The following is a 12,264-nucleotide window of genomic DNA, read 5'->3' on the forward strand; positions in this document are numbered from 1 at the left end:
GAAGAATTGAGGGAAGCGGTGAAGAGAGGTGATATTGAGTCAGTAACGCGTCTTTTGGATACTGAAGTTGATATCAATGGATGTGATGAGGATGAGGTATGTGTTGTGAGTTCTAATGTGTGTATTGGATGTTGAAGTGAACTGCACGTCATTTGATCTCAAAATAGAACACTCTTCTGATACAAGCGTGTTTGTATACAGAGAAGGAGATTGTTGAGTTTCTGCTCACTAAATCAGTAGATGTTAATGGGAGTAACAGGGTGAGTTGATTGGGTGTGTGAAAGTGTGATGTGTTGTAGCCTCGGTTCCAGACGCTTTCCCGTACGTACTGCACGTGACAGGTATACGAGGTCAAAAGTAGGAGGAGCGAGCGGGGAAGCGTCTGGGCACACTGCTAATACAAACAAGTTTAGGGGCGGGAAAGCTATTAAATCCAAATTATACCATTAGTCTAACTGCATTAGGTTGCACAATGCAATTGTAATACGATGTAGGTAACTCATCAGTCAGTTCCATTCAAATAGCATCGAAATACTCAGCAAAAACAGGCTAACCACTCTGAACGACGCAGTGAACTTCGTCTGCAACAACAGCAATGACGTGATTGCGGAATCGACTCTGTTGGAGGGCGTTTCTCCAATGGACTGCCAAACACAACGCTGACATCACTACGTTGAATCTGTTTGTCTTCAAACAAGCCAGCGCCTATCATTGCAGCTGTTACATTGTGTTTTGTCAAGCTTGCTACCTGGTCTCTCATGAGAGAAAGCAATGGCTTGGATGAAAAGAGCAGTCTGCATTGCCAAAGACCCGCAGAGTGTTGCACACACTTAGCATCATGTGCAATATCATAGACTTGCCATTGCCAGTTGGAAAACATGCAAGAACGTCGTCTCCTCGGGCCAGATGACATATCATGTATGCAGAGGTGCTGCAACGACTTCACAGCTTTGATCACGAATTGAGGACAGCAAACAGCTACTGCTTCCGCTATTGAATCATCTGAGATGGATCTACGAGAATCAGTCTATGTACTACAGGCGTAGCTTCGATTTCTAATTTACTTGGGAAGACCTCCATTGCAAGAAATGCTGCAGCTGGTGTAATACTAGCCTAACTGTGTGCCTAACAACGTTAATTAGCATGTCTAGAATTGTAACCGTAAACTAAGTGGTATTGTTCTTGTTGTAGACCAATCAAAACCACCGCTCAGAGCGGGCGGGAAGTTTCTATTGGTGCGGAGCATTTTTATGTTTAATAGCTTTCCCGCTCTTGAACTCGTCTGCAGTAGAAGTGCACCCAGACGCTTTCCCGCTTGCCCTCCTACTTTTGACCCCTTAGACCTGTCACGTGCAGTAGCACGTATGGGAAGCATCTGGAACCAAGGCTAGATGTGTAGTTGATAAGATGATAGATATCAACTAGATGTAACAATCTAATCCAACAATCAACGTTTTCGTTTCTTCTTGCTCGTCAAGAGGCAGCAGTGTTGACTTGTGACTGGCTGAAGCAGCCATTGCATGCAGAGATGAATAATCTTGTTGGTTTTTATTTCATTCAACTTGGACTGTTGGAGACTGTTTTTGCAGTAGTTATTGTCTTATCAGGTTGTCTTCATTTTCTATTTTCTTTTGTCTTGCAGCATGTGTACAGTGTGATGGAGGAATAATGATAATAATACATTCTTGTGTATGCAGTGGGGATATACAGCTTTGATTGTATCTGCAATTATTGGATCACAAGATATTGTTGATCTATTACTGACTGTCAAAGATATTAATGTGATGAAGAAGACTCATTTGGTGAGTTTGAGTATTGAGAGGTTGAGTTGATATTGTGGTGTCTGTTGTGCATGTATTAAACATATTTGTGAGTGTAATGCATTGATTTTGCTATTGTTTGTGTTTGTGTGTTGATCATTCTATTGAATGTCTCATTGTGTGTGTTGAATGAAATGTCTGTTGCTTTAATATATTTTAACATAAACACTCTCTCACTATCTTATCAGTTTCTTGTTTACTCTGTCAGGAAGGACAGCCATCCATTGGGCTGCAGTGAATAATCACGTGACTATTGTAGAGAGACTTGTGTCTTGTTCTGTTCCTGTTGATATCAAGGATAATGTTGGTTGTACATCACTGTGGTTTGCTGCTAGTAATGGTCATGTGTGTTGTGTTGATGTTCTCCTAAAACATGGAGCGAGTCCCCAACATGAGAGGTGATGCATTCAATATCCTTCAGTCAATAATATTACTAACGTGATGTCATTGTAGGATAGTAAGAGTGAAGGATCACCACTGGAGATTGCCAAGCAACGTGGTCACAGTGATGTGGTTAAGATGATGGAAGAAGCCATAAGATGTAAGTGAAAGAAACAATTAATTTGTGTTTTTGTTTTTCTTCTTTTGATTTAATGTGATGATTTTGGTGTGAGGTTAGATTGATATTGTTGAATGATTTGCTTGTTATCTTGTCTGTGGAGCTATTGTAGTGATGTGCTGCTTTTGATCTTCTCACTTCTTTTGCTCTCAACATTTGGGTTGAGGTGATGTGTCTGCTTGTTTTATTGTGTGTTTTGTGTGTGTGTGTGTGTGTGTGTGTGTGTGTGTGTGTGTGTGTCCATTTGTCAATTGAATCAGTTAATGAGTTAATAATATTTTACTGTTGTCTTCTTCTCTACATATGTGGGTGTTTATCTCTTTGCACACTCGTCTGTAAATTATTGTCTGTTTGTCTTTTGTTAATTTCTATTTGTTTGTATGTCGTGTTTGTGTGTTTACATTTTAATTAATCCTTTTATTCATTTGCGTGTCAGTTGAGTGATCGGTCTGTTTGTCGTGTTGGACACATTGTAGTTGCTTGTTTTTTTAATTTTGTTTGTTTGTGAACATTAGCATCATGTTTATTGCACATTTTAAGTGACTCCATCTCTTCTCTTATAGTGAGATCTCATCCATATGTGAAGGGAGATGTTGCTGTCATGAGACATCAAGACCAACAGACAGTAATGTGACTTTTTCATCTCTAGTTGTCTGTTTCCCAAGTTGTGTTTGTGTTGCATAGATTGCTGAACTGCAGAGTGAAGTCGAGAAGAAGACAGAAGAATTAAGACAATCATCCCTGGTCCATGAGAGTGAAGTGACGAGGTTGAGGAACGAAATCCAATAGAAAGAGAAGGAAGTAAGACGTCTCAGAATGTCAGCAGCTGATAGAGTATGACAAGCACACACATTGTTTACATGTACAGTAGGATACATGTACATGCACATGAAATTACATGACAGTTTAGTTTAGCATTTTATATTACTGATTGAGACAGAATAGAATGATTGTAAATACTTGCTTGGCAGGTTAGTGAAGGCCACATGGTATCTGATGAATCTTGGTTATTGTCACAGCCAGTAGGTGAGAAGTCGTGTGTGTGTGTGTGTGTGTGTGTGTGTGTGTGTGTGTGTGTGTGTCAGTGAGTCTTTGCGTGTTAAACTGTTTGCAATACCATCCAGTTTTATGCAGTTGCAAAGTATAGTGAACATTTCTATCACTTATAACAATACTTTTTTGCTACAGGAGACGTCATGCATGCTGTCAGTGCTTTGGCTTGTGATCAGTGGAGTGATGTTGGACTTGAGTTAGGATATCGAATGCCTGAAATCAACTCAATGACTTCATCCATTCCTGTACTTGGTAGCAAACTACATGCCATACTGCAAACAAAAGCACTTGCTGTTCGCACATGCGATTTCATTCGTATGATGTTGTCTGCTTGTCAGCGTATTTCCATGCCAATTAGTGGTGCTACAATAAGAGATGAGGTGGTTAAACGTCAAGAGAGACTGAGAGCACAGAACGGTGGACAATAGAATAATTGACTTTGTCACTTTGTTGTCTGTATGGCTGATCATATGGTTTATGCTTTATTGTTGAGTGATGTGTTAGTAAGAATATCTTTCTTGTTTGTAATGCTTCGTGCATTTAGCTATTTGTGTTTTAGGGTTTTTATTAAAATTACAGCTTGAACACACTAAACATTAGGTGCAGTGTAATATTTACGCTAAAGTTTTAAATGTTAATATCAGGGATATCATGGGCAGAGCTATTGTAGCTTTGGGTATTGCAACTAAATGTTGTTCCATGCAATGGCTACTCAGTGTGTGTGTGTGTGTGTGTGTGTGTGTGTGTGTGTGTGTGTGTGTGTGTGTGTGTGTGTGTGTGTGTGTGTGTGTGTGTGTGGGCTTGTGTAATATCTTTGCTCTTGTATGGACCTGAATGCTGGTCGATTCTTCGACACGATGAGACTATGATAGATAGCTTCCACCACCACTCTCTCCTTACTATTCTGGGTGTGACTTGATGGGACCAGGAACTTCAACATATTCTTCTTCAACATATTCAGAATCGTTCTTAGACTCATCTGTAGTGGGACACGGAAACGATTTTTTAAGGTAGGTCCTATCATGAAACGTGGTCATAGGAGGAGAAATTTGAGATTTGTGTACACACACACACACACACACACACACACACACACACACACACACACACACACACACACACACCAAAAGTTCCCATATAGGAACACGCCCCTTTCTGTTGTGCGACCCGCCTCGCTACGGTCCACACTGGCCCGTATGTACGAAGTCGCATCAGTGAATCAGCGTCCACCGGCGTGAGTAATCTCGATATCTAGTATTCAGGTAGCCTCGCCCCGGATGCAGTGTGGATGACAGCCACGATAGTGGTGATGGCAGCGCATCCAGGGCTTGGGCGAGGCTTATTCAGACAGGCAGACAGACAGATGTGGACATTCAGCGGTACATCCATTCATATGCTTACTAAGCCATAGATCAGCTGATATCGATATATCAGACGGGCAGACAGCGAAACGAACTGCGTGCTATTGCATGGGATGGTCCCTCACGTGATGACATTACACATTTACAATCCTTGCCATCATTACTATGGCTGAGGTGAGGCAGTGCTCTGTAAGTGCGCTTGTTGTCTAGATCGGATTCTTGCAGCTCAAGAGTAGAGGTGCACGAGTATGCGTATGCAGCAATCATTGACGAGGCAAAGATTGCCAGGACGGCCGCAGCAGCAGCAGCAGCAGCAGCAGCAGCAGCAGCAGCAGCCTCCAGACGCCCAACAATCTCAACAGTCTCGAAACAATCAGGTGTGCGTGCGTGCGTGCGTGTGTGTGCGTGCGTGCGTGTGTGTGTGTGTGTGTGTGTGTGTGTGTGTGTGTGTGCGTGCGTGCGTGCGTGCGTGCGTGTGTGTGTGTGTGTGTGTGTGTGTGTGTGTGTGTGTGTGTACACGCACATGCATTTTGTGTGTTCTCAAGTGGGCATGTATCCTCATAGTGATACACAACATTTACGTGGCATAGCTGTGGCTCATACTTCCGTAGTAGTACAACTTACTTCCATCTGATAGGTGATCTCTTTACAAAGTCGTGTCTCCCAGAAGTTCTTATATATTACTATGGAGACATAAAAACACAAATGTTAGAACTGTTTTATGACACTCTAAACTACCCTCCAATCCCTAGCTCTTGGGAATTTTAAAGGGGAACTGCAAAGGAAATACAACCTGATCTCAAAATGTAGGCTTTATCGTGAAACTTCGTGCTGCACTACTTTCAGGCCAGCCATGCGTTGGTAGCGGAGAAAACATGGGTTATGTATGGAGCATGCACCATGCAGACTGACACCTCATTGGCGCTAAGCTCCGCCTACACCAAATGAATTGCCTGCTAGCTCAGTTATCTTGTTAGTAATTTTTAAACTACACCAAAACTAAATGGGAATGGTAACCATAGAGGGATCTTGTGTTTTAAGGCCTTAGAAGAGCTCTTTGCTACGAAACCAGGATGCTAGATACCCTTTTTCCCCCAGCAGACTTGACCTTCTTCTCTCACAGAGGATGAGGCTAGTTTTAAACTCAACGGTAATTAGCATCAGTCTTAGCTCCTTTTATCTACTAGAAGAAACACCCACAAGGTTCAAGTATGTCAAAGAATCATACATGTTCTCTTCGAGAGACCTGTGTCGGTGGACACGCCCCCTTGTTGTTGTTCTCTAGTCCTACGTGCACGTTAAATTTAAGTAGCAGTCTGGTGTGCTCAGCTTTGGCGATCAGCATGGCTTCTAGATGCCTCGTGAGCTGTGCTAGAGGATTGAGTATCCGGGAATGACGAAGGAGTGGTATATTGCCAAGGTCACGAGTCTACACACTATGCAGGGTAAACAACTTACGTACTACAGTACTAGCTACACCGTCTACATCATTGTGCTCGGGTTAAAAGTCTAAGTCTTAATCAAAGCCATTCTGCACCTGTAACACTTCGCCCAGTCGCTGTTTGAAAGGGGCGTGTTTGCTTACTCAGATCTCTCCAAGAGAACCTCATATTTGAACCTTCTGAATGTTTCTCCTCGTAGATTAATAGAACGAAGGGTAACGCTAATTACCATTGAGTTTTATTGCGCTAGCCTCATCATTGGTGGGAGGAGAAGCTCAAAACGGCATCTAGCATCTTACTTTCGTTGCAGAGAGCTCTTCTAAGGCCTTAGAACACAAGATCCCTCCCTACTTACCATTCCCGTTTACTTTTACACAAGATAACTGAACACTACTACTGGCAAGATAACTGAACTACGTTGGCAATTCATCTGGTGTAGATGGACCTTAGTGCCAATGACGTTTCAGCCTGACGCATACTCCGTACCTAACCCGTGTTTTCTCCACTACCAAAGCGACTGTTTGCCTGAAAGTAGCGCAGCACGAAGTTTAACGATAAAGCCTACATTTTGAGATAAGGTTGTATTTCAGTTGGGGTTCCCCTTTAAATCGAGACATTTACATGCTTTTGGTTTGGAATTTTGAGGCTCTCAGATTCAGCTGAGATCCAGAGTACTGGGACGTGTACAAAATTTGACGGTTGTTCTACACAGTATACAAATAACTGTATGCACATATAGTGTTGTTCTAGCGAATATTGCAACTTCCGTGACGGCGTCAGCTGACTCTAGAACTCTATACTTCCTCAGAGAATGACCCAACTTCCGCGGAGAATGATGCAACCTTTGCCTAGTCTGGCTCTTCTTCATTGCTGTCTCTATCTCTGGGTCTTTACATATGCTCGCTGGTTGCTCATTTAGCAAGCATATTTGATAGTCTTTAACAAAGCCAGAAATGTGCTATTTTATTGGTCAGTATAGCCAATGGCAGTATGCACGCATGTTTCTGTGACACAACTTCATGCACGTGCACACACACACACACACACACACACACACACACACACACACACACACACACACACACACACACAACAAAAATGGCAAATGGATAAGGAGCTGCCGTTCATTACGGTTACACCCCCAGCCATATGATGGTTGGGTTCCTGTGCACTATACATGAGCTATGGGCCGTGCTAAGCAATCTCCTGGAGCCTGGCCAGGTACTCGCAGGAGCACCGACTGCAACGCCAACTGTGGTGTGGGCAACCGAAGTCCCACCAGGACTCTAGTGGCTGATGGACTTTGTCGCAATCAGGGCCTTTGCCACCCCAGTCAGTGATCAGGTACTTATTTATACTCCTGAGTCGAGAGAGGCAATTGTGTGTGAGTTTCTTGCCCAAGGAAATTATGCCATAGCTCACCATCACTGTGACTTGAACCTGCAACCCTGCAAGGTCGCGGATGTAATCACTTCATAGAAGACTCTCTAACCAACTGAGCTATCGCACCACACACACACACACACACACACACACACACACACACACACACACACACACACACACACACACACACACACAGACACACACACAGACACACACACAGACAGACAAATGTCAAGCCCTCCACGTCATTCGACGTTGATCTTAAGCTTGGTTGTGGAGATAGCTCTCTCTGCCTCTAGAGACAGGACCTCTATGTGTGGAGTCTTAAGGCCAGCTCTACAATCCACCTGGAGCTTGATCGGAGTCATCCAGGTGTCACTGACAATGGCGCAGCTCTGGAACTGGACACCACTGCCCACAAGTACCCGTCTGCTGTATGATGTTACTGCCAATCCAGCGGGCATGTTTACCCCTGTCAATGACCAGGTACTCATTTATACTCCTGAGTCGAGAGAAGCAATTGTGTGTAAGTTTCTTACTTAAGGAAATTATGACATAGCTCACCATCACTGTGACTTGAATCTGCAACCCTGCTAGGTCCCGGATGTTTTCATTCTCCAAATGCACTCTCTAACCAAGCACACACACACACACACACACACACACACACACACACACACAAGCATATTATTATATAGATGCGAACAAATGTGTGTGTACAGTCGACTATAGTTATTACGAGGCCTGCATTATTATCAAAGTACCCAGTACTGGAAACATGCTCTATCGCAGCATTGCAGCAAGTCGTGTGGTGTAATGTGGTGTAGCAGATAGGATTTGGGTCTAGATATGCAGTGTTTTGCATAGCTACCATTGGCCATCGACCAATCCAAATCAGAACTCAGTCATGTGCTCAATGTATCTATAAAGTTAATAGAGAGTAGGACATATCATATCATGATGGCTTTGTTTAGTCTAGAAAATTTTATATTCACCATTTTGCAGACTTGTGACCAAGTACAAATGCCATCAGCTTCAACCCATTGCTACCATGCTGCAATGTTAATGTAAAGTATTGGAAACAGATTTGCACAACAGCAAGATATTGTTATTGTCAAATGTTACATGCCAAGGTGAAGGTGGGACATATCCACATTAATTGCGTTGGCACGTGTGTTATCATAAAAGTGAAGCAACAGATGGTGTAACCCTGCCAAATTGAACGCTATAAGGGTAGTGCAAACACAACCAGAGTACGATCCTAAGGTTTCGATTTTGAGGAATGCTTCATTGCATTACTGCATTTGATATGATAATGAGACTTTAACTTCATCTTTTTCGGTCTTGTGTGCAAAGTAGTGTTGCATGTCAGTTTATTTCTTACATTGTCAATTCATTGACAAAAGAGGCTCTCGACATGTGACAGTGTCTAAGGGAGTTTGATAAGTGTATCCTACATTGTGCTATTGTGGCAATATGTGGTTTTCGTTTGGCATGCATGTGGTGGAGCATGCATTAACCCTTGCTTGATTAAGTGTGATGAGTTGTATATGTAACTTAAAGAAAGTCTGTTGCAATCAAATTGTTATACGTTTATACTGTATTTAGATGGCTGGAGATGTTCTAACAGTTATTGCTGTTGACGTAGCAAAGGGACTCACTGCCTCTTTTGTCAGTGTACTTATAGTCCAACTAACAACTTACCATCCAAGCTTCACTCCATATAGTCTAGCACTATTCTCATCGGGACTTGCTGTACTGCTGCCGCTTGTTTTTTGTGATACAAGTTTTGAGAGACAACGATTTTATTATGTTGTTGGAGTATGTTACTTGGCAATTTTGGGTACATTACTGGTTTCAAGTCTTACTGTGTGGTTGAATTCATGTATTCATCTGTTTGCTCTAGTTTATGTGTATATTAACAGAGCTCCTCCATGGGGAACTTGCTGGGATTCTGTTCGAAAGAGTGCATTTGAGCTGTGTAAGGAGATTGACTTTGAACACAGCGCGACACTTGATGGAATGGTTTCTAATAACCTTATTGACTCGCCGAGTGCAGAGACAATAAGTAAAAATATGCTAAATTGGACAAGTCATGATAGTTACTGGTTGTTGACGAAAGTTCTGCCGTGGAGTTATGATTCAGGATTCTTTAAATTTTGTTGTTTGCTACATGCAAAGGGCAATTTGCCTAAAGTTGGAAGAAAACTTTGTAAGGAATGCAATGGATTTAGTTTTCAAACATGCAAATTCAATGAGTCAGTACAGTTTGTTTTTGACTCATCTTGCCAATCATTGGCAGACAAAATAAATGGTGGTGATCTAGACTTTTTCTTCATTGTGCCTCTTGTTCTGAAATATGTGGATAAACCAGAAAGAATGAAGTCTCAAATGGTATATAATGCCTCAATTGTTTGCATGACTGATCGTATTGTTGCAAGTATGCTTGTAAGCATGGAAGAAGATTGCATTAACAAAAGTGCTTTTTGTGAGAACATGGCTTCTTATCTAAAGGTTGATTCTACTGAAGTAAAGATACAGTATACTAAGAAACACAGTACTTGGATGTTGCTACATCTATCCAGTAGAGCTGGATTGCGACTATTGCAAACGTTCAGTGCAAGAGAGTTTAGAGATCGATTTGGTCAAACGATAGCAAAAGCCCTGAAAGCAGACTCTGCAAAAAATGTTTCTATTCAGGTGAAGATAAGTGATTTGCCATCTTCTACAATATTTGTTATTCCTACTGGAGAGTTTTCAGTCAAATGGGATGAAGATGTTTATGTTTTTACTGATGGTATGATTTCTGTAAGTTTACGTATGATTTTTAAGTTAATAATGTTTTTGGTTTGTGCAGATAGTCTTGGAATGTGGATTATAGGTGAGTGACTACTGTTGTCATTAAAACAAACAAATATCTATTTATGTGTTTAGGAATTGTTTGCTTGGCGTTCATTGTACTGATAGTGATGTACCTGCTGTTGACATCAGGCAGGTCTGTTGGTCCTTTAGTGACCTGCCCTTCTGATTTTGGAACATCTGATCTACACAGGACACCAAGCTGTGCTCACAGCACAGGTTAGTATATGAACTAACCAACACAGGTTGGTGTGTAGTACTGCATGTTTACAGTTAATTGCATGGATGCATGCGTTGCGACGACAACGTGCACATTCCAACTGTACTCACACCTCACTTTCAGCTACGCCTGCTCGTCCGTTGCTCAGACGAACATAGCGCACAAACTGTGAGTCTCGACTGCTGCAGGTGTTGTTATTATCAGAACACTAAAACAACTACAACATTGCGATATATGACATCTGCTACACCCTGTGTTGTCTTGTTTATTATGAATATTGATAACCCACCAAAAGACCGTTTAAACATCTCTTTACCCCATCGGAATGTGGTGGGATAATGATGGCCTCAGAACAAACCTACATGAAGCACAGACCCTTTCTTGCCGGAAGGATGTAGGCGGTCAGGTTCTGGCTACGTGAGACTACCTCTAGCCTGCGCACATAACCGTATTTTTCAAAATTTATTGAATCCGAAAAATAATGAATTTAGCATTTTTAGGGTTTTTGATGCTCAATAAGCCTTCCTTAATGTGTATCTGAAAGAAAGTTGTCGGCAACACCTACTAATCATCTAGAAGTGTATTGACACCTACCTATTACTAGTATCAGTGGTTTCTGGAACAGGTTGAAACTGGCCACAATACCAACGCTGCAATAGAGGCATCTACCAGACAGCAACTGTTAGGATGGATTGTAGCTGCCTGGAATGAGTTTCCATTGACAGACCAATTGTGATGTATTCAACAAATTGGATTGAACAGAAGACCACCTTATGCATATTCAAATATTACAAAACACAGACTCTGATGAAGATGAGGATGATGGCTTGATGTTATTCGCAACTGAACCAGAAGACAGTCATGATAGCACGACAAATGACGAACTTTAATTGGAACTTACGCGAGCTAGTATAAATTAGTTGCCTGTGAAATATCCTGTACGTTTGCACAACAAAGGACCTGGTTGGGTTGTTTGGTGTACTAGACTTAGCACTTTTGCTTTCCATAGCAAGCGCCTTCTCTAAGTAATTACTGCCTCTTTTGCTAAGTAATTAGTTAACGCCTTTAAAGAGGTATTCGTGTTGTCATGAGGTAGCTGGTCATGCTGTTTTCTGATTTTGGATGTAGAGAGTTCATCAGGAATGTTCAAGACAAACAAGGCGACTTTGTCTTCATCGTTAACAGTGGAATTAGTATTCTTGTTTATGTTTATTTGAATGTGCTTGCTACCCATCATGGTCAATTTGTGTAGCAATTAAGGAAGACTGACAATTGTATCAGTGACTTGTTTGATGTTGTTGATGATGTGACTGATGATCTGCAAATGTGTGAGAAACAGGTGATCAGACCAGTTGATTTTTGTGCAGTTGTTAATTGCGTTGTGAACAAAGTATACGTTGTAGGTCAGTGGTATACAAAAGCAACTCCAGCACACAAAGAAGTTGAACGAGGTAGATAAGACAATATTGGGCAAACTTGAGGAGGGCAAAATTGAGATTGCAGTGAGGATTACAACTAAGTAATGGAAGGGTTTGGACAGTCAGCTCAATTTTTGTTTTGGGTT

The 12,264-nt window shown here is 41.8% G+C and overlaps 2 protein-coding genes and 1 long non-coding RNA gene across 8 annotated transcripts in view; all 3 read left to right on the forward strand.

Moving 5' to 3' along the window:
* LOC134191169 (uncharacterized) overlaps positions 1–1,772 on the forward strand; it is a 1,968-nt gene extending 196 nt beyond the window's left edge. The window contains exons 2-4 of one of the 2 annotated variants that reach the window (XR_009971727.1): positions 1–96; positions 202–260; positions 1,698–1,772. The exon at positions 1–96 is cut by the window's left edge and continues 8 nt beyond it. This is a non-coding gene — a long non-coding RNA (uncharacterized LOC134191169). Of the gene's footprint in view, positions 97–201; positions 261–1,642 lie in introns of both variants that reach the window. The other variant, XR_009971728.1, reaches the window with a different exon arrangement.
* A 12-nt stretch (positions 1,773–1,784) lies between these two features.
* Positions 1,785–4,079, forward strand: LOC134190851 (ankyrin repeat domain-containing protein 50-like). The gene is made up of 7 exons (XM_062659383.1): positions 1,785–1,822; positions 2,009–2,218; positions 2,279–2,361; positions 2,943–3,004; positions 3,064–3,180; positions 3,351–3,405; positions 3,568–4,079. Exons 1-5 carry the CDS (start codon positions 1,785–1,787, stop codon positions 3,166–3,168), a joined length of 498 nt encoding a protein of 165 aa, XP_062515367.1. The 3' UTR covers positions 3,169–3,180; positions 3,351–3,405; positions 3,568–4,079.
* Positions 4,080–4,622: 543 nt separating this feature from the next.
* Positions 4,623–12,264, forward strand: part of LOC134190744 (uncharacterized) — a 35,475-nt gene continuing 27,833 nt past the window's right edge. For all 5 annotated transcript variants that reach the window (XM_062659242.1, XM_062659243.1, XM_062659244.1 and 2 more), the window contains exons 1-9: positions 4,623–4,666; positions 5,004–5,170; positions 9,230–9,464; positions 9,528–10,418; positions 10,479–10,502; positions 10,556–10,699; positions 11,829–11,893; positions 11,953–12,039; positions 12,104–12,202. In XM_062659242.1, the coding sequence (XP_062515226.1) occupies positions 5,042–5,170; positions 9,230–9,464; positions 9,528–10,418; positions 10,479–10,502; positions 10,556–10,699; positions 11,829–11,893; positions 11,953–12,039; positions 12,104–12,202 (1,674 nt within the window). In that variant the 5' untranslated portion in view covers positions 4,623–4,666; positions 5,004–5,041. The remainder of the gene's footprint in view (positions 4,667–5,003; positions 5,171–9,229; positions 9,465–9,527; positions 10,419–10,478; positions 10,503–10,555; positions 10,700–11,828; positions 11,894–11,952; positions 12,040–12,103; positions 12,203–12,264) is intronic.

Source organism: Corticium candelabrum, chromosome 15 (genome assembly GCF_963422355.1).
Source record: "Corticium candelabrum chromosome 15, ooCorCand1.1, whole genome shotgun sequence".
NCBI classification, from domain to species: Eukaryota; Metazoa; Porifera; class Homoscleromorpha; order Homosclerophorida; family Plakinidae; genus Corticium; species Corticium candelabrum.